Raw genomic sequence first — 27,481 nt, 5'->3', positions numbered from 1 at the left:
CAGGCAACGAAAACAAGGAAGACATGGAAAATGTTATGATTACAATAATGAAAGAGCTAATGAATAAAAACGATGAAATGCTTCAGGAAATAAAACCAATAAGGAAAGAATAACAACAAACCAATAAAGAGTTAATGGGTGTAAAAGCAGAGAAACAAAAACTAAAAAAAGAAGTAAAACAGCTACATGAATGAATGGAGCAACTGGAGAAATTTAGCAAAAAGAAAAGCTTGATCGTAACTGGGTTGAAAGTAGAAACAAATGATTATAAGAAATTAAAAGAAGAAATGGAAAATTTCAGAGCCCAAGAGTTGCAAATACAAATAAAACTAAGAAGTGCAAAAAAAATAGGAGAAACAGTATGCGCAATAGAAACAGAAGCCCTCACGGATAAAATGGAAATCCTAAACAAGAAACGTAAACTAAAACAGCATAAAGATCGTATCTATATAAACAACGATTGGACATCGAAAGAAAAAGAAATACAAAAGGAAATAACTAAAATAGCAAAGGACGAAAGAAGCAAAGGTAAGCAAACGAAAATCGGCTACAAGAAATTAATAGTGAATGGCAAAATCTAGATATGGGACGAAGAGAGAGAACAGCTGATAGAAAATTCAAAAAACTAATAAACGAAGAACAGCGGCTGAAATATGATATTGACATGGCAAAAAAAAGACTCGGAAATGCAAACGGTTAACGAAAACAAAATAACGCACACAAAATAAAGAAAGAATCTCAATAAGAAGAAAAGAACAAAACCCATTAGAATGGGCTCTTGGAATATTAGAACCATGCTGGCAGCAGGTAAGATGCAAAAAATAGCTCTTGAAATGAAAAAATACCAACTAGAAATCCTAGCCGTACAGGAAATACGATGGAAGAAAGAAGGAAAAATTGAGAAGAAAAACTTTAGCATGTATTATTCGGGAGAAAACAAACAGGGAACGAATGGTACGGCATTTATGGTGAACAAAAAAATGAGGGAAAAACTGATACAGTTCAAAGCAGTAAATGAAAGGATATCTTACATAAGAAAATAAACAAGCCCACATCTCGATAGTCAATTGCTATGCACCCACCGAAGAAGCAAACCAAGAAGATAAAACAGAATTCTAAGACATCCTGGAAGAAACCTGTGAAAATATTCCGAGGAATGACATATTAATAGTGATGTGAGTTGTAAAATTACATAACTTACGTTACATAAATTACACGTAACTTACGGTAATATTACATGATACCCGTAACTTAATGTAATTTATGTAATTTTTGGAATTTACGTAATTTATGAAATTTAACGTAACTTATGATAAATTTACATAAATTACCGTAATTTATGTAATTACTGGTAAAATTACATATATTATGGCAACTTATGCGCGCGCAATTGTCGTAAGTGCGGTGCGCCGGTGCCGGCGCGCGCGAACCAGTGGGTGCTATTACGCTCGTCGCTCGTTAGTCGTTCCTTAGTCTGAGTCAGGCAGGTTATGTTTACATTTCTGTTATTGTATGTGTAATGTGTATGTATAAGTTAGTTTTCGACTGTTCTTTCTCTATTCATTCACGCAGCGTTGGTTACTTTACATTTATTTATAAGGAAGCACAGAAACTATAAGGTAAGAAATATATTATTTCTACAAACAGCAAAACACGTGCCGGTGATGTCCATAGCAACCTTAGATTGGGAAACACAGGGGCGGGCCTATCGCATATCGACTGTACGTTAAATCTAACGCGCGTCATTTTATATGTGGCTACAGTACTTAATTCTGAATTCGGTTTACCAAGTTTTATTCGATTTTTTAGATTAGTTTACTGTACAATAACTATAAGAATGATAGGAGCAACGGGGTACTTGTGCATGTAGCATGTGTAATTGAATTACACTGACATAACTTACTAAATAAAAAATTTTGATAACGTTGAGGGCAAAATAATGTAGTTGTCCGATCCAGTATTCTGCTTATTCGAATTTCATTAAATTGTTACACAGATTCAATTTTAATCTTTCTTCTATTTAAGGATGCCTAACAATTTTTTATGCCCTCGTGCCCATCAAATACTTTGAAAAATAATGTTTTTTCCCTTCTTAATGTTTAAGTCTACCTGAATATTTTTTTTAGGTCATAAAACATGGTGAAACGTAAGACAGATATCTGGCTTTATTTTGAAGTGTTACCTGCGGGTTCTTCTAATCAAAAGACCATAAATGTGAGGTGTAAATTTTGCAAGAGTGTACATGCAAAAAATGCTACAAGAATGAAATCTCATCTTCAACAATGCACTTATGTGCCGCATATGATAAAACTTAAATTCAATATTTTAACTCCAAAGTCAAAGGGGAATCACTCTAAATTTCCATTTGAAACATCCATGAAAAAGATCACATCGGCAAAATTGGATAACGATAACACTGATGCTGCTTGTACATCATCAACGGTTTCCACAGCATCAACATCTGCTTCTGATAACATTCATGTGGAAACACCTGTTTGCACAAAAATCAACAGAATACAATCATTTTGTGATCGAATGACACACGAACAAAATAACGAATTGAATATTTTGCTTGCTAGAGCTATTTACACCAGTTCAGCACCACATTCAATTACCGAGAATGAAGATTGGAAATTGTTTTTTAAAAAAATTAGACCTTCATACACCTTACCATCGAGATATATGTTATCAAATCGTCTCCTGACCGAAGAGTACGAGCGAGTTGAAGTTCAAGTTAATGATAAAATTAAGCAAGCTGACAATTTATCATTGCAATGCGATGGTTGGTCCAACTTGCGAAATGAAAGTGTAATTAATTTCATTGTTACAACACCCGAACCGTTATTTGTCAAATCAGTACTAACAAAAGCAGAGAAGCATACCGCAGAATATATAACAAAATTAATGGTTGAAGTTCTGGAGGAGTATGGACCTAAAAAATTTTTCGCTATTGTGACTGATAACGCAAAGAATATGAGGAAGGCTGTGAGACAATGTGAAGAGATGTATCCCCATCTTGTATCATACGGCTGTTTAGCGCACACATTACATTTATTGTGCAGCGATATTTTGAAATTATCTTCAATAGAGACACATTTGTCACATATTATACATATCGTTAAAACTATTAACCAGTGTCAAGTACTGAGAGCTCAATTCACAGAAATAAGAAATGAGATGAAGTGTGGAGTGTCTCTTAGCCTACCTGTAAAAACAAGATGGGGTTCACATGTAAAATGTCTTCAAGATCTGACTAAATGCAAGTCCGTCCTACAACGTCTAGCAATATCTCCAGATAAAACAATTCAAGATAGAATACGCAGCGCAAAAGCAAATTTACTTGATGAAGGATTCTGGATAAATTCTAGCGCTCTTGTTGAATTGCTTAAGCCAATTACTGAAGCAATAACACGTCTTGAAGGAGATTCTTCGTCAATTCATTTGGTTTGTGAAACTTTCGCGAAAATCGGTAGTAACATATCTACTCATTTAGAATGCGTGAAACTAACGGATTGCGAAAAAACAGAAGCGATGGATAAATTTATATCAAGGAAGGAATACGCCCTTCAACCGATCCATTTTGCCGCAGACTTACTAAACCCTCGGTCTGTTGGTGCAAATTTATCATCAGCCGAAAGGATTGAAGCGATGAAATACATTACTACTATGTCAACCACGACCACGATAGAGATTGGTGATGAAGGAGTGTCAAAGATTACTGAGGATTTAGGAAACTATTTAGCTAAAACAGACTTTTTTGGCGAAACATTTTTATGGAACATACTCGATAATGTCTCTTTGGTTACATGGTGGAAAGGATTTTGTGGACATTCATGCCTCTCCAAAGTTGCAGTCAGGATATTGACAATGCCGTGCACTTCTGCGGCAACAGAGAGAAGCTTTAGCTCCCAGAGCAGCATTCATACGAAGAGAAGAAATCGCCTAACAACTCAAAGGGCAGCAAATTTAAATTATATACAATATAATTCAAAATTGCTGAAACGTTCACGACAACATCACATACAAAGTCAATATCCTATAGAAGAGACTGTACAGAACAACGTTTCGATAGAAGGTAGAAACTTACAGAAGGAGATAGAAGTAATTGAAAACCATATTTCCGAAGAGGAAGAATTAGACGAGGTAATTTTAAATTTAGGCATTTTTTAGATATGTGATATGTGCATGTGATATATGCAGTTTGCTTCTTTTCCGATTTTCCAATGCATTCCACCGTTTTCGAATAAAAAATTATAAATCTTATGTTTTCAGACAATATCATCATGGCATTCAAATACAACAGGAAATGGAAATTCCGACGATGATTTTAATTTTGCTGACTTTGCAATGACCGATGATGAAATTGATCAAAGAATGGAAACTAGGGAACAGAGACCAGCACGCATTTTGAGACAAAGCAAAGTGAACATTTTAGAAAACGTCTTAATGAAATCGGTAAATTAGTGTAAACACATACATATTTATTGTTTATATTCCAAAATTATCAATTTCAGGGTAAAGGCACAGAACAACCCCAAAAAAAAACGGAAGTCGAGAAGGATACTTCAGATGCCGAAAACAAGGTAGTTAGATCTGTATATATTATATTATAAACCCATTATTTTTACTCTCTATGTTTACACTTTCCTATTTAATTTCAGGATGCAGTTCTGGATTTGCCGGAGATAAAAAAAATTACACAAGGCTCATTGGAAGAGCAAACAATTGAAACTTCGACGTTTTATAACAAGAAGGTCTCCAGTTGTCTGCGAAAAAGGAAGTTGTGATTTATAAAAGCCGCTTAAAACAAAACTAAAGAACCTATGTTTTCATTTCTTTATTATTTGTATGTATTTCTTATCCACTTTTCTTTATTTCATAAGTATGTAGTTACTTTGTGTTTATTATATTCAATATGAATGCAAACAATTGATTTTTTAATACAATGAACATAAATTACATAAGTTACATAAATTACATCTGGTTTGTAATTTTTGGGTAATTTTACACGTGTAACTTACAATTTCTGAAATTACACGTAATTTCACATCGCTACATATTAATAATATTGGGTGATTTCAATGCAAAGATCGGAAAGGAGGACTATAATCGTAATGTAGCTGGCAAAGAAACCATTCATGAAACTACGAATGATAATGGAGGAGAAATCTGCAACCTAGCAGCAGCAACAAATACATATTATATAGTTAGTACTGAGCATAAACATAAAAAAGAAAACAAAATAACATGGATGATACCAGGAAGAATGGATGGAAACCAAATAAATCATACTCTAATTTCGAAAAAGTGGACACAAATAGTACAAGACGTAAGGTCATATAGAGGGGCAAATGGAGGCACTGACCACATATTGTTGATAGCAAAACTTAAGATGAAAATAATCAAAGCAAATAATCATAAGGAAGGAAAAAGGAGGAAATGGAATATAGCCAATCTGAAAACGCAAGAAACAAAGCAACAATATACAGAACAACTGGAACAGAAATTGGGTCAGTACGAGCACATAGAAATAGAAGGAGAATGGAAAAACATAAAGAACAGCATAATAGAGACAGCAGAACAAATAATAGGATTCCAAAAAAACAAAGAATCGAAAGAATGGTTTGATGAGGAATGTCACCAAAAAAGTCAACTGAAGCACCTCGCAAGAAACAAATAGCTACAAAGTGCCGAACAGGAACAACTGGACCAATATAGAAAAGAAAAACAAGAAGCATTGAAACTCTATAGAAGAAAGAAGAAAACATGGATCTCTAAACAAATGCAAGAATTAGAAACGAATAATAAAGACAACAAGAAATTGTTCGAATAGATAAAACAACAACACAGTACCAAAAAATCTGTCACAAAAATAAACAAAAAAGATTGGGAAAAACATTTCACAGACCTATACAAAAACGACAATAAGGCATATTCAGAGGACGAGGATATAAGAGATAACAGAGATGAAGAGCAAGTCGCACCTACTTATTAGGAATTCATGGAGGTATTAAAACAACTAAAAGTAAACAAAACGCCAGGGCCAGATGAAATCAACAACGAACTGATCATCAACGGCGGAGAGGAGCTCACGAAGCGAATGCACAAGTTAATGGTTACAATTTGGAAGGACGAAAGCATGCCCATAGAATGGAAAAACGGACACATCGCACCAATCTTTAAGAAAGGAGATCCAACTAAGTGCTGCAACTACAGACCAATTATGCTACTAAATACAACGTATAAGATATTGACCACAATTATAAGAAACCGACTAAATCAATACACAGAAAAAATTATAGGACCATATCAACAGGGTTTTAGAACAATAGATCAAAGGAAGATCAACAATAGATGCAATACACATACTGACACAAACAATTGAAAAAAGCTATGAACATGACATAGAATTACACATACTATTCATCGACTTCCAACAGGCCTTTAACAGCATATACAGACAACAATTATTAAAAGAAATGAAAAAAATGGAGATACCGGCAAAATTAATAAGACTAACTAGAATGACAATAAAAGACTCAACAGCAAAAGTTAAAACAAATGAGAGCGATACAAATGACATCAAAATAGAACTTGAAGTAAGACAAGGAGACAGTCTGTCAACGACAAACGACACTATTTAATATCGCTCTAGAAGGAGTAATTAGGGACACAGGGCTGAAAAAGACAATTATTCAAAGCTCAACACTGATCATAGGATATGCAGATGGACTGGGACTGGTAGCACGAGATAAAAAAAGACTAGAAGAGGCACTTTTAACCCTGGTAAGAGAAGCAAAGACGAGAGGACTAATAATCAATCAGAATAAAACAAAATATCTTATAAGCACACGAGACAATGTAAACAGAATAGCAGAAATAAAGATAGGTGAAAATACATTCCAGAGAGTAGATTGCTTCAAATACCTGGGGGTGATGGTGGACGGCAAAAACGGAAGGAGTATAGAGATAAACGACAGAATTAAAGCAGGTAATAGAGTATATTGGAAATATCACCAACTACTCAAGGACAAAAACCTGAGCAAAAAAAACAAAATCAAAAATATACACAGCAGCAATCAGATCAGTGATAGCCTATGGAGCAGAAGTAATGTGCCTTACGAAAAAAGACGAAGAAAAGTTAAAAATAATTGAGAGAAAAATTATAAGGATACATAGCCCAGTAAAGACAGAAACAGGGGAATATTGAAAGCTGATGAACTATGAAATAATAAATATAAATAAAGGAGAAGATATAGTAAAATTCATTAAAGCACAAAGCCTCAGATGGTTTGGGCACACACAAAGAAGAGGGGTAGAAGAACTGATCAGGAAGATAATGAACTGGAAACCAGTAAAAAATAGACCAAGAGGAAGACCAAAAATTAGATGGGAAGATCAACTGCTAGACGATATATCAAAGATGGAAATTGCAAACTGGAGAGAAAAGATTCAGGACCGGAGAGAGTGGAAGAAGATAGTAGAGAGGGCAAAAAAACATCACAACCTATGAACTAAGACCTAAAGGAAAAGCGGACTAATTTACCGCGTGAAATGGATTAAAAGAGCTCATATTTGAGCGAACTATACTCTAACAAGAGTGAACGGTCCATATAATAATTCCAGGTATGTACCTGTATAAATTACCCTCCTTGAAGTTGGTGTAAAAGGTATTCACCATTTATGTATTGTCTTTTGGAAGGATTACTAGAGAAAATCCAAATAAATTTTGAAAAAATGGCTGAAATCGCTGAAATTCTTGTAACAGATTCCGTAATGAGTGTACATGGGTGGTAAATGATTTTAAATTTCACTTAAAGAAAGTGCTAAAAAGTCTAAAACATTTATGGTACTGTTCTGCATCTGGTTTCCAGGTAACCTGTTATACCGACGGTTAGTTTTTTTAATATTTTGAGTAGTAACTATGTTGGTTATCAACAATTTGATGTCAAAAATGCACATTTTGCCATTTTTTGTCTACCAGTAAGAAGAAAAACATTCAAAACAAAATTTAAGATAACCGCATTGTAGAGCATGTAAAACAATTTAAACAAGGTTTTATAAATTTCGCCATACTTAATTGTTGCTTATAAAACTATAAATTAAGTCAGTTTAACGGTAATATAACTTATGTAAAAAATACAACTTATATCTCGATATTACGTGAAATAGCTCAAAGAAATGAGTAAAAATACACGGTTTTTATGACACTCAGTGTAACTACGTAACAATTGTTTTAGTTTCTATATGGACGGAATAACAAAATTTATGTAAATCTGACCAATTTTTTCTCAATTTAATTATTTATTGACAATTTAAATGAAAAATAGCCGATTTTAAGAATTTTCGTCTATAAGTTACAATGTTTTACCAAAAAACTGAAAAAAGAACCGATTAGTTTATTGAAATAGCCTTAAAATAAGTTGAAGTAAAATAGAATTGGAGCTTTGTTTATCAATAAACATTAACTATTCAAATTTATTTCTTACGTTTTAAGCTAACTACCTGAGGTACCCCTAAACCCTAAAAATGTCATCAAAACGACGATTTTGAAGCTCTTCCGACTGGATTAAAGAAGCTATTATCGATTCAAACAAAAGTTGTGTATTTTTAATTCTAAATTTCAACTATTTAATTAAAAATAAAGTGTTTCAGTTGAAAATTCAAAGTTGCTACACCCACCGCTTTCGCAGGCAGAATAAGAACCCTGCTATTGCATAAGTATATAGATTTTGAAAAACCATTAAAAAAGCATTCCAAAGTTTTTTCGATATGCCGTCTAGTTCTCGAGATATTTGACAATCGCCTTTCTGGACAGAGCCCTTAAATAATGTAAACATTCTTATTCAAGCTAGACATAAGCCGAGTGAGAGAGCTGACCGTGAAATTCATTTGCGATGTTTCCAAATTTACCGGATCTCGGGTTGTCTGCAAAATACATATTTACCATATATACAACGGATCGCGCGCGCTGCCCTCTACAGCGGATTTAGTGGAACCACTGCAATATAAAATTCACCAAAAGGGGTGCAAAATGAGGTCCAGACAAAAATCGATTTCCTTGTACCCTAACCATTGTTACATCGAGATGTCACTATATACACGTGAATACAAGGTGAGATCCAAAATCGGATCTCGCCTTGCAAAACGGATCTCATCTTGTATAGCTTATGATACAAACGGATCTCGCCTTGATATGAAGACATATATATATATATATATATATATCTATAGGCGTAACCGGAAGGGGGTTTGGGATTATAACCCCTCCATTGGGATGAACTTTAAGCTCTATACGCTTAACACCATACCCCTAGAGACTCTTCAGTAGTTGTAACCCCCCTTAGGATCATCCTGGTTACGCCGTTGTATGTATCGCTGTTATTAACTTAACGTTTAAACGCCCAACCTTTTTTAGGTTCCATGTTCGCCCAAGGGTGGGTAAAAAATGTCCACCTCGAAAATAGCTAATCTATTTATTGAGAGTTGTTGAAAATGGATTAAACTTAAGAATCTTATGCTTAATAAACACATCATCTTCTAAAATATTAATATAAACAATTTACAAACCATACAACAAAATTACAATGTACATCAAAATTAACATACCAGTAATTCAGATTTTTCGATTTTCTCCATATTCTTTCTTTCAGCCTCCTCAATGGCGGATAATTATGTAGATTATGTAATCATACACCGATAATTATATGGATTATCTTCCTACCAACGAGAAATTACATAAAAACCTTTAGTAACAAGTTTTGCCAAGGGTGTACTTTTTATGCCCATCCATATTAAATATTAAATTAAATTTTTTTTTAAAATTATTTATTGTTAAAAAGACAGCCCATTATCGAATGTTAATTTGGTTCTACCAATATTTTTGAAAATAAAAGCAGCATCTTGAGTTAAATTTTAACTCAAGATGCTGCTTTTATTTTCAAAAATATTGGTAGAACCAAATTAACATTCGATAATGGGCTGTCTTTTTAACAATAAATAATTTAAAAAAAAATTTAAACACCTAATAAATATGTTACAAGGTAATACGCATTAGGTGGACATTTTTTACCCACCCTTGGGCGTTTAAGGGTTAAACAAGGTAAAAATTCGGTATGACACCGCACCAAAAATATACACTCACCGGCACAAAATTCAGCCACCCAAAATTTTTGTTTAAGTTTGACAATCTATAACTTTATTATTTGTACTCCAATTTTCAAGATCCTTACATCAGTTCGTAGGTACATGTATTTATGTCGTTTGTTATTAATTCGATAACAGAATTTTTTTGCTTAGATGGCATTATACGGTGGTGAATGGAAGCGTTGTTTTTTCTCCTAATTTAAAAAAATTCTAAGGAAAAATTGACGGGCTGATTTTGTTTCATACTCCTTTTGTATTATCCTGAAGGTATTACTAAGGTTTTTTTTTCTGCAATATCCAAATATCTCTTTTCTTGTAAGAGCTGTAATAGAAACACTGATTTAAAGGTTTATTTAATTAAAAATATCAAACGCACTAAAATTAACAAAACATAACAAAATTAACAACTAAACAAAACAATTCAATAGCGGGTACGTCCACTTCTTGCAGCAACAACTGCTCGCAATTTGTTTAGCATCGAACAAAAACATGTTATCCTTGTCTGGGGAATAGCCCGATATCCCTCTATCAGAGCCATAACGGTACCAAATTTTCTGGAGGTCGAGGATGACGGCAAATAGCTTTTTTAATTCATCCCATAAATGCTCAATACGATTAAGATCTGGGCTGCATGCGTGCCATTCTAATCTTATCAATCCAACCTCTATTTTATGAGTCAATCAGTGTTTTTATTTACAAAAAATGGTACAGCTCTTACAAGAAAAGAGATATTCGGATAATTCTAAAAACAAAATTTTAGTGATGCCTCCGGAATAATATGACAGGAATATGAAATTTAAGAGAAAATACAAAGCTTTCATTCACACCTGTATAAAGCCATGCAAGCAAATTTTTTTTGTTACCGGAATAATACCAAATGATATCAATACATGTACCTACAAACTGGTGTAAGAATCTTGAAAATCGGATCACAAATAATTTGTTTAGCTCGCAATTTGTTTAGCATCGAATAAAAACATGTTATCCTTGTCTGGGGAATAGCCCGATATCCCTCTATCAGAGCCATAACGGTACCAAATTTTCTGGAGGTCGAGGATGACGGCAAATAGCTTTTTTAATTCATCCCATAAATGCTCAATACGGTTAAGATCTGGGCTGCATGCGTGCCATTCTAATCTTATCAATCCAACCTCTATTTTATGAGTCAATCAGTGTTTTTATTTACAAAAAATGGTACAGCTCTTACAAGAAAAGAGATATTCGGATAATTCTAAAAACAAAATTTTAGTGATGCCTCCGGAATAATATGACAGGAATATGAAATTTAAGAGAAAATACAAAGCTTTCATTCACACCTGTATAAAGCCATGCAAGCAAATTTTTTTTGTTACCGGAATAATACCAAATGATATCAATACATGTACCTACAAACTGGTGTAAGAATCTTGAAAATCGGATCACAAATAATAAAGTTATAAATTGTCAAACTCAATGAAAAATTTTTTTGTGGCGGAATTTTGTGCCAATGAGTGTATTTTGTTATAAAACGTGTTTTATAAAAGATACCTAGAACACCATCTATGTACCTTCAAGTGGTGTGTAATTGTCCACTGCTGCAGTTTTAGTATGGTTTAGTCTTTGATCCACGTTGATGTAAAGTTTCTTGCGGTATCACGTACCGCTGTCGTTGTTTACGTTTCTATAGTTAGAAGCAGTCCAGTGTATTTTTTCGCTATTAGTATCGCAGCAAGTTCATCCAGTCATTCTATCTAACTGCTACCAACATTATTTTAGTATTGTTAGTTACCAATAGGTACCCAAGTTTTTTCAGTTTTCATTACCCATTCAGGTTATAAAGGATTTTTAAAGAACCTCCACCATTTTTTTAATACTCTGCATGCGTTCATAATTTTCTTGAACTTTATTTTAACAAAGTAGGAAAACTCGAAGAGGTACCACAAAGTTTTTTGTTTAATAAAAGTCATATATATAAGGACGCGTTTCGCCTCTGCACAAGCCATCATCAGCATAAGTACAGGAACATAGAAAAAAAGGACTGACCAAAAACAGGAGGAGAAAGAATCAACTAGTTAACATTGTATGTAAAAAGATGCACATCAATATTGGATGAGTCATGTGTGGTGTGTCTTTGTGGTACCTCTTCCAGTTTTCGTACTTTGTTACCTCGAGACCACATTTGAGAAATATGGATACTTCTCTTCAAGTTTATTTTATTTGGAGCAGTATTTTATTCTACAGCAGTGTGAAGAATCATTCCGTAGGTTACGTTGTTCTTCCTCCTTCGTTTTTCCAGAAATTCCAGTGTCCTTTGTTTCTTTTAGTTTCTTTGATTTCTTTATTTCCTTTTGTAGGTGTTTATTCTCCTTTTTTAACTTTTGATTATTTTTAGTGAGCTGTTCTATTGCTTCTTTAGTGCTCTTTTGATTATTCTTCATCTCTGTGACATCGTTTTATAATTTGTTCTTCATTTCAATTATGGTATTTACTTTTAATTTATACTTTTCCGTAGAGGATGCCAGTCACCACTTCTCGGAAGGTGAAAACCGCGCGTTTAAGATAAGTCAGAAAATATTTATTTTTCAACAAAAAAAAAACACGTTTTCGGGCGGCTTTTCGCAAATAACTCAAAAAGTTAATATTTTATCAAAAAAAAATGTTGTTAGCAAACATATTATAGCTTATACAAAAACAAAAAAAATAGTGTATTAACGAAGTCTACAAATAGGCCAGGGTAATAAGACAAAAATATACCCTGTTCGTGACACTTCAGCAGCCAGGGTACTGAAGCGTTTTTTCGACAAGTAATACCTATAGGAACAAATTGTAACTATTTCCTGCGTAGGATCTGGCGGCCATTTTTATTTATAAACAATTAAGTGTCAAAAAATGGCATTTTTCCTTTTTCTTTCAAATCAATGGAAAACACTGAAACTTATGATTTTTTTAGTATAAATATCTTTGAGATTATGGAAAAAGCTTTAAAATGACATATTACAAAATTTGATTATACTCATTTATTGTTAATATACCTAACTGCGAAAAAAGGTCGGAATTGCAAAAAAAATTATTTTCGCAATAACTCTTGTAAAAATTAGTGTACTGTAACAAAAAACTACTTTGCAGTAGTATTTGTAGAACTAGAATGCTAAGGTGAAATGAGTGAGTGGGTGAGGAACTGATAATAGAAGTATGGGGAGACAGAAGCAAACTAAATAGAATTGGCTAGCAAGAAATGCAAGAGAACGACTTGACACTCAAGGATGGGTACGGCTCGTTTGCATGCCTGTCGAAGAACAGTAGCTTAAACTAAAGAGGGATGATGACTAGAACCAGAAATATGAATATAAAAAGAGAGGCTTATAAAATAGATAGAATAAATATTAATATAATAAAAATAGAAAAATATAAGAGATAAATAAAATAGACTAAATTGCGGGCGCCAGAAGTAGGGATGGACCGAACTCCCAGGTATCTTACACTGCTGTAAATTATTCAATATATTAAATTATTAAATTCAAAAATGGGAAAAAAAATAATTGATATACAAACAAATAAATATTTATTAAAATATAACTACCTAGATTATTGACAACCTCTGAGTTAGAAAAAATACAACCTATGTAACTCTAAAATGACAATTTGACTTAACTACTTATCTGAATATGAGTATACAACTATAATTACATTAGTACTGGGGTAGCTCTTATATGGAGCGTACCCCCAACTTACACTAAGGTTAAACAACAACCTTCACCAAATAATCGTACGATTGTAATACGTACAGCAACGTTAAATACTACAAGAAATCAATACTAAAATACCTACCTAGGATGAACCATACAAATATATATAACTCAATGAGTTGAATAGGCAACACCTAACTGAACCAACGCAGTCCTGGATGATAAAGATCCTTTTTCTGACTCGTGGTTTTTAATAATGACCAAGTAAAACTAATAGCTATCCTGAAGGGATAGGGATTAGGATTTGAATTTAATTTAATAACAAATGAATTTAAGTTAAGCAAACAGATTGGGAATTTAAATTACAAGAAACAAGCTAATAATATTAAAATATATATATAGTTATATGAAAAATATGGGAAACAAGTCTAATAATATTAATAAAAAATAAATGTAAGGAACTACTGTATGGGAAAAGGTTATTTGGGCCCAAATTATCCTCTTTTACAAAGAGACATACAGGTGTTGGAGCGCTATTGAATTATGTGTATGTTAATTACTTAAAGGTTCTGGATATTATAAAAAAATAAGTGTATAAGTGTACTGGTATAGGTAGATAACTATTGCACTGTTAAATATAAAAAGTTCCCGAAACAAACCCGATTGACCTGATATTGTCCCCACAAGTTTTCCTTACTACTTCTCAGTAAAGTCTTAAGCACAGAATGGTGCTACGCAGTCAACCGTAACACGGCAATTCTCCAAAATGCAGGATAATGAAGAACAAAAATTACATGTTCCTCTAGTACTTGTCCCCTAGGTGACTTGGTCGAAAAGCAGTCCTTCTCAGGTGGTAGGAGTAGTTAAAAGATTTTCCCCAGTGGCTAAAAAAAATAGAATCCTGGTTTTACTTCCTTGTAATAATGTAGGGAAAAGTCAGAGAAAGAAAAACAAAAATCAGGAAGTTTTTATTTAGAATAAAGAAGAATCAGAAAAAGCTATCTCATTAGAAAGGAAAAAACAATCTTCCACTAGACTGTTTGGTGACCTTGTCATAAGAGTGGCATATAAAATGGCCTTGACTCGATAATATGTAGACACGTAAGTCTAAAATTTAAATGCTGAATATATTTATTTTGGAAATAGCTTTTCATAAAAAATAGTATAGTTATTAAATGATATGGAATAATGCCAAAGTAGTGTAAAAATTTATGAAAATACCAAATATCGGAACAGGATCGGTGGATATGATGTACGGAATTTACTATGTTTCAGAACTTCATGATTATAATATATAAAATTGGAATTGGGTAATATGTGATGTAACATAACCCCACAAATTAAGAGAGATAATTTTTTAAGATTTATGACAAAATACTTTCCCTCTTAGTGGATATTACAGACAATGAAATAGTTAAAAGATACCAGCCTGAATTAATAAGCTCACTGCAAGATTTAATAGTAAAATTTTTTTGAAGACGTCAAATAAGACAAAAAACAAATATGGCGTTATAGTAGCGTGTAAAAACAAAAAATTATTTACCAGATAAACCACAAATCACTGCTGCGAACCTCCAACCTCGTTTCTTCAGCCCACTAAACACATACGTAATAAACTTGGATAATTTCTTTTCAAAATAATACTATGACTTGAAACAAGAATGAAATATTCGCCACTTTTACGTGGATAGGTTATCTGCCACTAGGTATTTATTCGGTTGAAGGCTCCGACCAAAGTGATATCTTATTTTCCGTTCTACGCCGACCATGTCACAATACGGTTCATGGGTTTACCGCCAGGAGTACACAAGGTACAAAACGTACAGGTCTGCTAATCTATAGGTTTGTGATGACGTCAGTGAAAGACGAAATATTTATTAGTAATTGTTTCAAGCAGAATTTAATAACAGAACATTATTAAAATTTAAATCGCATAACAATAAAAATGATTAGAAGTTAACGGAATGTTATAATCCCCTCCTACTGGGAGAAAAAAAAATTTTTAAGCAAAAATTTTTTTTTTTTTTACATTCAAATTATCATAACTAAGTGGTAATAATCTATCATTCTACGGTGATCCGCAAGACTATGAGTAACCACAAATTAAGGATCAAGGGAAAGAAGGATGATCACTAACCCAAAACTATGAATCGCAAAAGATGACTTGAAGTCATATTAAAATGTCATCGACATTTTGTCTGAAAGCCTTAACATAAGCTAAATAATATACTAAAGTTCATAATGACAAATAAATGTCGAACTGGCACTAAATCCAAAATTGAACTATCCATGGACATCAAATTTATAGAGGGTATATCCAAGGACGAACAACCAGGCCAAGGTATGAGCCAATTCGCACCATAACACAAGTAAATATACTAAAGTATGACAAAAGAAATCAAAACTAAAATCAGTGAAGAATCGAACACTTAATCCAAAATTGAACTACCAATGGACACCAGATTCATAATAGCATATCCAGAGAAGAACAATCAGGAATATTTATGGAACAATTCTCACCAGTGCCAAATAATACAAATAGTAAGCATATCAAAGTTATCTAAAACTCATTAATCAAAATAAATGTGGAATCGGACACTTAATCCAAAGTCGGACTATCAATGGACACCAGATTCATAAAGCATATCCATAGAAGGACGACCTGGAAGATTTATGGACCAATTCGCACCAATACTAAATCAACCAATACTAAATCACATAAATTAATTAGGCCTATGTACAACCACAACTGGTATACGAGCCTATACAACTAAATAAACAAAATAAGTGAGGACTCGGACGCTTTATCCAAAATCGGACTATCAATGGACACCAGATTTATAAGAGCATATCCAAAGAAGAACGATCAGGAAGATTTGTGTACCAATTCTCACTAATACTAAATAAATTAAATTAGGTCTATCGACTAAAGTAAGTCGTTGACTAACAAAAATTGGTACGTGTTGTTGTTCACTAGCTATAGCATGTAGCTACAATAGATGCATGGGAATAAGAGATACAGATAACGTACCAATTGTAATAATAAAATCTAAATGGTGAACTGACAAGGTCTATGACACCATGATACATGATAGAAAAAAAATATAACGAGAACGAGCAACCAATTTTGAATAAAACTGTAGATTCATGCGCTCTCGCATACATAGAATTATCCAGGAAATATCCCTGAATCTAAATGACAAAACTAATGCCTCAGGAAAGAAGAGGGAATGAAATAAAAAGAAACAATTAATTTGTCGAAACACCCTCAATACTGAATTAAATAAACCTACGATGTATAGGGAAAAACAAAGCATTGATTGATAAATACGTGTACACTAGAATATTTACCATCAACGGTCAAGGTTTAACATACTATGAAATAGGAGATAAAATATAAACTAAGTAAACTTCCCTATCAACCTATAAAAAGGTAAATGGAATAATTGGACTAAATACACTATGTGATGACGAATAGACTTCTGCGTACTCTGCCATGAAAACACAGATTACGAAGTCGTATAGCAATGGCCAGTTGCTGAACTTCGAACCCACGGATTCATTAGCTAGCATTGACAAAGCATTGGCAGACTAGTTCATAAGAAGAAATCCATACATACATCAAAATTCCAACCTGATTACAGAATCATACAGTGTAGGGCATAACGATATAAATGATTACAAAGATATCCGTGACAAATGTGGATAAAGTAAACCAATATCAAATTAAAAACCACAACATCTTTGCAATATGGCAAATCCAATAACAAGATAATAAAAGATGTATAAAAAAATAGGATGTAATCAAATATCAAAAATACAACATACAACCTAAGATAAGTAGTGTATAATATTGTTAGTCCCATAGTTCCATAATAAATATCAATATTAAACCAACGTACTTGTATGAGCCTACATATTCAAATATATACTTAAATATACAATAATCAACATCCCTCCTATGCTAAGGGGTGATGTGCACATACTAAAAAATACAAGTAGGTTCTTATTAACTAGATGATCCAACTGACAGGGTTAGTAATTAAAAATGTTAATTCATAATAATTAAAGTGCAACATTAATAATGAAAAAAAAATTGATAAGCTCATGCATATAGTCCTGTCGCCAGGGGGGGTACAACGGCCTCGTTAATTCAGATGGACTTACTCAAGTTTTTTTTATGTATTTTGACCCGTAGAACACGAATTTTTTGGGTAACAGTTGATCCGGATGTCGATAAGATTGTTATAGACCAAGAACTTGAGGAATCAAATAACAGCGATTTTTGGCAAAACAAAACACTATTTTGTATTTTTTGGGCCATTTTAAGTAAAAAATATTTCTACAAGTTTTTTCGTAGGATGCACAGTTTTCGAGATAAACGCGGTTGAACTTTAAAAAAATCGAAAAATTGCAATTTTTGAACCCGAATAACTTTTGATTAAAAAATAAAATAGCAAGTCTGCTTACCGCATTTAAAAGTTTAAGTCAAATTATATCGGTTTTGATTATTTCCATTGGTAAAAATTTATTTTTTTATTGTTTAACAAAGCTATAAACACGTAGGGTTTCCCGTGCTTTTACATGTGTTTTAACGCATGTAACGTAGAAATAGTCTTGATTGCACTAGTACCTATTCTACCTACTCGTTCGATTTTAAATGAGAAATCATAGAAACATCACTCACGCACTAGTTGTTTGTAGCTTTGTTTAACAATAACACAATAAATTTTTAGCAATGCAAATAAGCAAAACCGACATAATTTGACTTGAACTTTCAAAGGCGCTAAGCAGAATTGCTATTTTATTTTTTAATCAAAAGTTATTCGGGTTTAAAAATTGCAGTTTTTCGATTTTTTGAAAGTTCAACCGCGTTTATCTCGAAAACTGTGCATCCTACTAAAAAACTTGTAGAAATATTTTTTGCTTAAAATGACCCAAAAAATACAAAATATTGTTTTGTTTTGCCAAAAATCGCTGTTATTTGATTCCTCAAGTTCTTGGTCTATAACAATCTTATCGACATCCGGATCAACTGTTACCCAAAAAATTCGTGTTCTACGGGTCAAAATACATAAAAAAAACTTGGGTAAGTCCATCTGAATTAACGAGGCCGTTGTACCCCCCCTGGCGACAGGACTAATAAGAGTACAACATAAATAATTAACCTAATGATTCATAAATTGGAAGTCATCTAACAACAATGCCAAAAGATAAAAATTGTACCTGCTCTATCTGGTGAATAAAATATTAAACTAAAATATCAAATCATAATAAGGATTGAGCTAAAGACACATAGAGGAAGAGGTTAGCTCTAAAAACCCTATAGAGTTAATCTTCTTCCGAAGATGACGAATCAACTTCATCCATGGTGTTATCAGGCAGTAAATCCTTTACGTGAAATTGTCCAATTCGTTTGTTAGTCGCATTGTCCTTCAATTCATAAACTAACGGAGATATTACCTTCACGACCGTACAAGGAATATATTTCTGGCAAAATTTTGCCGAAATAGCATCACCCTTATTGGACTTCACAAAGTTTCGTTCAACACTCTATCTCCAACGAAGAATCGCAGATCTCTTTTCCTCAAGTTATACTGCTGCTGGTTCTTTAGATAGGAAGTTTTTAACTTCTTGCGAATGTCAGAAAAAATTTGAGGTAGAGTCTGGAGATCATCTAAGCGATGAAGGTTATCGGATATCTGAGGTAGATTTGTGGAAGTGTCTGAAATTGCACCAAAATAGTCACCAGATAAAGCAACATGTCTACCAAAATTGAGATATGCAGGAGAACATTGGGTAACCTCATGGACAGAGGTCCTTATGGCTTGAGCTATGGAATGGATATATTGATCCCAAGCTCTGTGATCTGGGAATGTATAGGACCTTAGGGCTGTGACAATACTGCGATTCACTCTCTCAGTATGATTGGCTTGAGGATGGTAGGCAGCATTATAGAAGGTCTTCTGAACCTTATATTTAGTTAGAAGGTCTTTAAAAGCCTTCGAAACAAACTGAGGACCATTGTCACATGACACAATTTGGGGAACACCAAACAACAAAAAGACTTGTTCCTCTAAATATTTCAAAATTGCTGGAGTTGTGGCCTGACGAAGAGGGCAAACTAAAGGAAATTTGGTGAAATAATCCACAACTACCAAGCAATAAGTATTACCCTTATAACTACGAGGATAAGGTCCAATGAGATCCAACGAGATCATCTGCCAAGGAAAATTAATATTCCTAAAGGAACCCATGAGTCCAGCTTGTGGTAAATGACTGGGTTTACAAGTTGCACAAACTATACACTTAGAGATATACCTTTTGATAGACTTGCGCATATCAGGCCAATAATATAATTCGGCAATTCGATTAAAAGTTTTATAAAATCCAAAATGTCCAGCAGTAACTTCATCATGAAACATACGTAAGATGTTCTCCCTATTTGGCGTAGGTACAACTATTTTCCAATCTGACATATTGGATAAGGCCTCTATAGGACTTAAGATATGTTTGTACAGTATATTGTTCTCTACCTTAAAATCAGGATAATTTTGTGGGTCTTGAGTAACCCTATCAATCATATTCTGATACCACTCGTCAGGAGTTAAGGTGGACAAATCTAATACATTAAGATCATGAACACGGGAAAGAGCATCAGCAACCACTACCCCGTTGGCCTTTCGATGAACAATCTTATATGAATAAGCCGCCAGTTTGCATATCCATCGGGAAAGTCTCTGAGATGGGTTTTTCATACTATGAAGCCATACCAAGGAACTATGGTCCGTAATTATGGTGAAATTACGGCCCTCTAAATAATAACGAAATGCTTCCAACCCATGTATGATAGCTAAGAGTTCTTTCTCCGTGGTGGAATAGTTTTTCTGTGCCTTATTCAATTTCTTACTCGTGTAAGCTATGGGATGTTCCGAGCCATCTTTCAACTGGAACAATACGCCACCAGAAGCAGTATTAGAGCAATCAGTCATCAAATAAAAATGCTCATTAAAATTAGGTGACATCATGACTGGTGCGCTAGTTAAAGCCTCTTTAACGCGCCTAAAAGCTTCATCAGCCTCAGGAGTCCAGGTAATGGTCTGCCCCTTTTTCCTGTTCTTCAAAAGATCCGTAAGAGGTGACAACAAGGTAGAGTACGAAGGTACAAACCGGCGGTAATATCCACACATTCCCAATATCCTACGGACTTGGGTGGTGGTCTTAGGTATAGGAAAATTCTTAATAGCAACTATTTTCTCAGGATCAGTCCTTAGACCCTGATTATCAACAACATAACCCAAAAACTTAAGACTAGGGCGACAAAACTGACACTTATCCAGATTAATTGTTAGATTAGCTTCCTTAAGACGTAAAAACAATTTATCTAAAATTTCCATATGAAGGGAAAAATCGGGAGTGACTACTAAAATATCGTCCAAATAATAGAAAACATAGGGCTCTAACTGTGGACCAATGACTAAATCCATCAGACGACACATTGTCTGAGGAGCAGAAACAAGACCAAAAGGCATGGTGACAAACTGGAATAATCCTTTACCACTGACAGCGAAAGCAGTGTATTTCTTGCTCTCTTCACTCAATGGGATCTGTAAGAAGGCCTTAGACAAATCTATCGAAGAGATGTATTTGGCATTCTGAAGTTTGCTCAAAATCACATCAATTCGGGGAATTGGATAAGCATCCCTGTTAGTGGTGATACTGTTTAGTTTTCGACCATCAAAGCAGATCCTGAAGGATCCATCCTTCTTCTTTGTTAACCAGAGTGGGGAACAATAGGACGACGTTGAATGTTCTATGATATTCAAAGCAAGCATCGAATCTACTTCTTTTTCTAAATCTGCCTGCTAGGCTTGAGGTATGGGATACTGATATAATCTGAAAGGAGTAGGATTTCCCACCTCAATAGTGTGAGATATTAATGAAGTACGGCCTAGTTTGTCATTTGAAGAAATAGTAGTAAACTGAGAGATCATATTCTCCAATTGCCTTTGTTCAGAACTAGATAAACTGGAAAAATCATGTATAGCACTAAGGGTAGACAGATTGAATTCAGATATGGAAAAAGAAAAATCAGAACAACTTAAAGTGCTATTAAAAGCATTGAAAAAGTCCATACCTAAAATTATAGAATTCTGTACAGAAGGAATAACATAAAATGTAATTTGCCTACATAAATTTGCCACTGTGATTTCAATTTGTAGTTTGCCTGTAATAGACTGAACTGTACCATCTGCTGTAGATACTTGCAAGGATGAAATGGGCATAATGGGAATATTAGCATTTTTCAATAAATTTAATGAATGTGCTCCTATCAACGAAATATTAGAGCCACTATCTAATAAAGCTAAACACGATTGTCCTAAAATTTGGATAGGTAAATATGACCTATTATCATTTTGTTTCCTAACCAATAAAGAATTAATATCTAAATCTAAAATATTTGGTTGGCTACAACCGTTATATGGAACTACTTCACTATCAAATACATTATTATACTTAACACTACTCATTAAAGAAGAATTTGTGGGTTTGTAATCATGTGAATCCTGCGAATTCAACGTATCCTGACTCAAAGTTAATTTCTGGACTGATTTTGATTTGTGGTGTGTGCTTGTTTCTTGAATGATACTCTCTTCCCTTTCCGACTGGAAGATGGGTTTGAGTTGCTGGGTGTGCTTGGGCCAGCGGTCTCGTTTTCTGATGGGGTTTGATTCCCTGATTGGGTGTTGGACGGAGAAACGCTCAGGGGACGGACCTCCGACATTTCGTTTCCCGAACACTTAAAACAATTTCTTTTGAGAGTATTTTCCCTACCGCAACCGTGGCAGAAAATACGAGTTTGTGGGATACCACAATCATTGAACTTATGATTAGACTGGTGACAATTCCAGCAAACAACAGAACTAAAAACAGAAACATTATGTTCATGGCCCTTATTTTGCCAAGAACGTTGTCTATAGGAAGTTGGCTGAGAAGAGGAATTAGAAGAGGGTCGAGATGAAGACGAAGGCTGAGAAGACCAGGATAACGTTTCCTCCAAACGTTTGCACTTTACAGTGAGATCATCAATACTCTGGATGTCCATAAGGGCTAACTGTTGATGGTAAAAAGGCAATAAACATTTTAAGATGATTTTTATTTTGGACAAATCAGATAAAGGAGTAGCTAAACGGCTACACATGCCTAATATAGTATTAATGAACATAGTGACAGACTCTCCTGGTTTCTGCTTACGGTTTTTGATTTCATCCAAGAGATCATCCTGGTATGAGTAAGGAAGAAAATCTGACCTCAACTTGCGAACGAGATCAGACCAGCAAGACAAATTACCCCTATTATTCATGAACCAGGTGAAAGCAGGACCGGTAAACAATTCGGCTGAAGCCGCAAACAAATTGTCCTCGGAGACCCCTCTAGATACACGAAGACACTCAACCTTTTCTAAAAATGAAATCACATCCGTGTGCTGTTTTTCACCTGAAAATGAAACACCCCATTTGTGTACTTGAACGGGTTTGGAATATGTGAAACTAGGAACGACACTTACTGGAGCATTAGGAGTAGATGTGGCTATGGGGTTAACCTTAGAATCAAGCTCACCCTCCAATGTAAGGATTTTAAGAGAAACAGACTTTTTAAAAGGTTCCTGCTCTTCCGTAGTACAATGTAACAAGTGTACACGGCCAGAAATATGAGTTAGACGAGATATTAATCGAGCATATTCAGTGTCTTGTACAGTTCCCCTAAACTTCTCTATTTTCTTAGACAAGCTATCCAACGTTTCGGATATTCCTTTCCGTTGGTCCTCAAAAGGGATATGTACAGCTGAAAGTTGAGTGAAACTCCTATTGCCTGCTTCTTGCTTCAAAGCACCCCGCAAAAGATTGCGTTTTCTATCGACTGTTGCCGACTGCTCTGTTACTATGTCCCTAATTTTTAACTCATAGTCCAATTCGTCCACCAGAAGATGTTCAACTTTAAAAGCACACATGTTGAAACAAAAATTATTGACAAGCAATCCAAAGGTCAGAAATACGAAATATACTTAAATTTGTACGCAAAATATATAAGTTCGGAGAAACTATTAGCAACACACCAACAAATCAAAAATGGCCAGCAAAATATATGTATCAAATAAATAAAGTAAATAAGGTATAATCAAGTAAATATAGTACCTAAATATTGGAAAAAAATAGTTATTATACTTGTACTAGAAAAAAAAATATGTAAGTATTAACGATTACTGTACGTACAAATACAACATTGGCTGAAAGAGTAAAATAATATATTCTAATATATGTTAGTTACTTATACTTCGTTTCAAATTCAACCCAGAATGTAAGCTGTATAACAAAACTATAAACGAGGTTTCAAAATCTCAACTAATTAATAGATACAGCAGTGACAGTGTACCTGTTTAGTATTAGTAAATAGTTAAAGACAAAATAAATCAGAACATAATGTATAAAAAGATATCAGAAGGGAATAATATAAATAAAAGAAAAAAATGAACTAAAAGAACTACTGTCTTAGAACCTATAAAAGGTTGGCACCAAGTTGGGCTGCCGATGTAACAAAAAACTACTTTGCAGTAGTATTTGTAGAACTAGAATGCTAAGGTGAAATGAGTGAGTGGGTGAGGAACTGATAATAGAAGTATGGGGAGACAGAGGCAAACTAAATAGAATTGGCTAGCAAGAAATGCAAGAGAACGACTTGACACTCAAGGATGGGTACGGCTCGTTTGCATGCCTGTCGAAGAACAGTAGCTTAAACTAAAGAGGGATGATGACTAGAACCAGAAATATGAATATAAAAAGAGAGGCTTATAAAATAGATAGAATAAATATTAATATAATAAAAATAGAAAAATATAAGAGATAAATAAAATAGACTAAATTGCGGGCGCCAGAAGTAGGGATGGACCGAACTCCCAGGTATCTTACACTGCTGTAAATTATTCAATATATTAAATTATTAAATTAAAAAATGGGAAAAAAAATAATTGATATACAAACAAATAAATATTTATTAAAATATAACTACCTAGATTATTGACAACCTCTGAGTTAGAAAAAATACAACCTATGTAACTCTAAAATGACAATTTGACTTAACTACTTATCTGAATATGAGTATACAACTATAATTACATTAGTACTGGGGTAGCTCTTATATGGAGCGTACCCCCAACTTACACTAAGGTTAAACAACAACCTTCACCAAATAATCGTACGATTGTAATACGTACAGCAACGTTAAATACTACAAGAAATCAATACTAAAATACCTACCTAGGATGAACCATACAAATATATATAACTCAATGAGTTGAATAGGCAACACCTAACTGAACCAACGCAGTCCTGGATGATAAAGATCCTTTTTCTGACTCGTGGTTTTTAATAATGACCAAGTAAAACTAATAGCTATCCTGAAGGGATAGGGATTAGGATTTGAATTTAATTTAATAACAAATGAATTTAAGTTAAGCAAACAGATTGGGAATTTAAATTACAAGAAACAAGCTAATAATATTAAAATATATATATAGTTATATGAAAAATATGGGAAACAAGTCTAATAATATTAATAAAAAATAAATGTAAGGAACTACTGTATGGGAAAAGGTTATTTGGGCCCAAATTATCCTCTTTTACAAAGAGACATACAGGTGTTGGAGCGCTATTGAATTATGTGTATGTTAATTACTTAAAGGTTCTGGATATTATAAAAAAATAAGTGTATAAGTGTACTGGTATAGGTAGATAACTATTGCACTGTTAAATATAAAAAGTTCCCGAAACAAACCCGATTGACCTGATATTGTCCCCACAAGTTTTCCTTACTACTTCTCAGTAAAGTCTTAAGCACAGAATGGTGCTACGCAGTCAACCGTAACACGGCAATTCTCCAAAATGCAGGATAATGAAGAACAAAAATTACATGTTCCTCTAGTACTTGTCCCCTAGGTGACTTGGTCGAAAAGCAGTCCTTCTCAGGTGGTAGAAGTAGTTAAACGATTTTCCCCAGTGGCTAAAAAAAATAGAATCCTGGTTTTACTTCCTTGTAATAATGTAGGGAAAAGTCAGAGAAAGAAAAGCAAAAATCAGGAAGTTTTTATTTAGAATAAAGAAGAATCAGAAAAAGCTATCTCATTAGAAAGGAAAAAACAATCTTCCACTAGACTGTTTGGTGACCTTGTCATAAGATTGGCATATAAAATGGCCTTGACTCGATAATATGTAGACACGTAAGTCTAAAATTTAAATGCTGAATATATTTATTTTGGAAATAGCTTTTCATAAAAAATAGTATAGTTATTAAATGATATGGAATAATGCCAAAGTAGTGTAAAAATTTATGAAAATACCAAATATCGGAACATGATCGGTGGATATGATGTACGGAATTTACTATGTTTCAGAACTTCATGATTATAATATATAAAATTGGAATTGGGTAATATGTGATGTAACATAACCCCACAAATTAAGAGAGATAATTTTTTAAGATTTATGACAAAATACTTTCCCTCTTAGTGGATATTACAGACAATGAAATAGTTAAAAGATACCAGCCTGAATTAATAAGCTCACTGCAAGATTTAATAGTAAAATTTTTTTGAAGACGTCAAATAAGACAAAAAACAAATATGGCGTTATAGTAGCGTGTAAAAACAAAAAAATTATTTACCAGATAAACCACAAATCACTGCTGCGAACCTCCAACCTCGTTTCTTCAGCCCACTAAACACATACGTAATAAACTTGGATAGTTTCTTTTCAAAATAATACTATGACTTGAAACAAGAATGAAATATTCGCCACTTTTACGTGGATAGGTTATCTGCCACTAGGTATTTATTCGGTTGAAGGATCCGACCAAAGTGATATCTTATTTTCCGTTCTACGCCGACCATGTCACAATACGGTTCATGGGTTTACCGCCAGGAGTACACAAGGTACAAAACGTACAGGTCTGCTAATCTATAGGTTTGTGATGACGTCAGTGAAAGACGAAATATTTATTAGCAATTGTTTCAAGTAGAATTTAATAACAGAACATTATTAAAATTTAAATCGCATAACAATAAAAATGATTAGAAGTTAACGGAATGTTATAGTACAGGTTCGAAATTTTTGTCAAATGAGGGTTCTTTGGTGCTTAATATGTGATAAAAATTTCAAAGCGATTCATTCAATTGTTTAAATTTTATTCGAATTGTTTATCTCAGAGAGCATTTTTTTGCAATAACATAAGTCAGAAAAAAATGATGCTAGAACCATTCCACAGGTGTCAAATGGAAGAGCATGAGCTATATTTTAAACTTGGTTTAAAAAAGCGAATAAAAAATGCATCTATTAGTAATAAATAATTATGCAAAGGTATCGTAAATATTTCCTTATAAAATTTTGAATAACTTTTTCCACAAAAAAAAATAACTTTTTTACGCTGTTTTAAGTGCACAACTACCAAAGAATGTTATTTATATCATAATTGATAAAAAATTGTAATAAATATATATAATTTCTTATACAACAAAATAAAATGTTTATAAGGAAAGATTTACGATACTTTTGCATAATTATTTATTATTAATAAATGCATTTTTTATTCGCTTTTTTTAAACCATGTTGAAAATATAG

The 27,481-nt window shown here is 33.5% G+C and overlaps 1 protein-coding gene and 1 long non-coding RNA gene across 2 annotated transcripts; both read right to left on the bottom strand.

Moving 5' to 3' along the window:
* Window positions 1–13,670: 13,670 nt before the first annotated feature.
* On the bottom strand, window positions 13,671–17,435 carry LOC126881889 (uncharacterized). Its single transcript, XR_007697051.1, has 2 exons — window positions 15,355–17,435; window positions 13,671–14,695 (listed from the first exon to the last, which is right to left on the bottom strand). It is a non-coding gene; the product is annotated as an uncharacterized LOC126881889 (long non-coding RNA).
* Window positions 17,436–22,323: 4,888 nt separating this feature from the next.
* LOC126881844 (uncharacterized) lies at window positions 22,324–26,711 on the bottom strand. The gene is made up of 2 exons (XM_050646474.1): window positions 26,529–26,711; window positions 22,324–25,868 (listed from the first exon to the last, which is right to left on the bottom strand). The coding sequence occupies exon 2, from the start codon at window positions 23,821–23,823 to the stop codon at window positions 22,408–22,410; it is 1,416 nt and encodes a 471-aa protein (XP_050502431.1). The 5' UTR covers window positions 23,824–25,868; window positions 26,529–26,711; the 3' UTR covers window positions 22,324–22,407.
* Between the last annotated feature and the right edge of the window lie 770 nt (window positions 26,712–27,481).

This window comes from Diabrotica virgifera, chromosome 1 (assembly GCF_917563875.1).
Source record: "Diabrotica virgifera virgifera chromosome 1, PGI_DIABVI_V3a".
Classification (NCBI taxonomy): domain Eukaryota; kingdom Metazoa; phylum Arthropoda; class Insecta; order Coleoptera; family Chrysomelidae; genus Diabrotica; species Diabrotica virgifera.
The sequence above is the reverse complement of the archived record's forward strand: the minus strand, read 5'-3'. Positions and strand labels throughout refer to the sequence as shown.

Coding starts and splice junctions, on each gene's coding strand:
- LOC126881844 (XM_050646474.1), bottom strand. CDS start 23,823: ATGTGTGCTTTTAAAGTTGAACATCTTCTGGTGGACGAATTGGACTAT.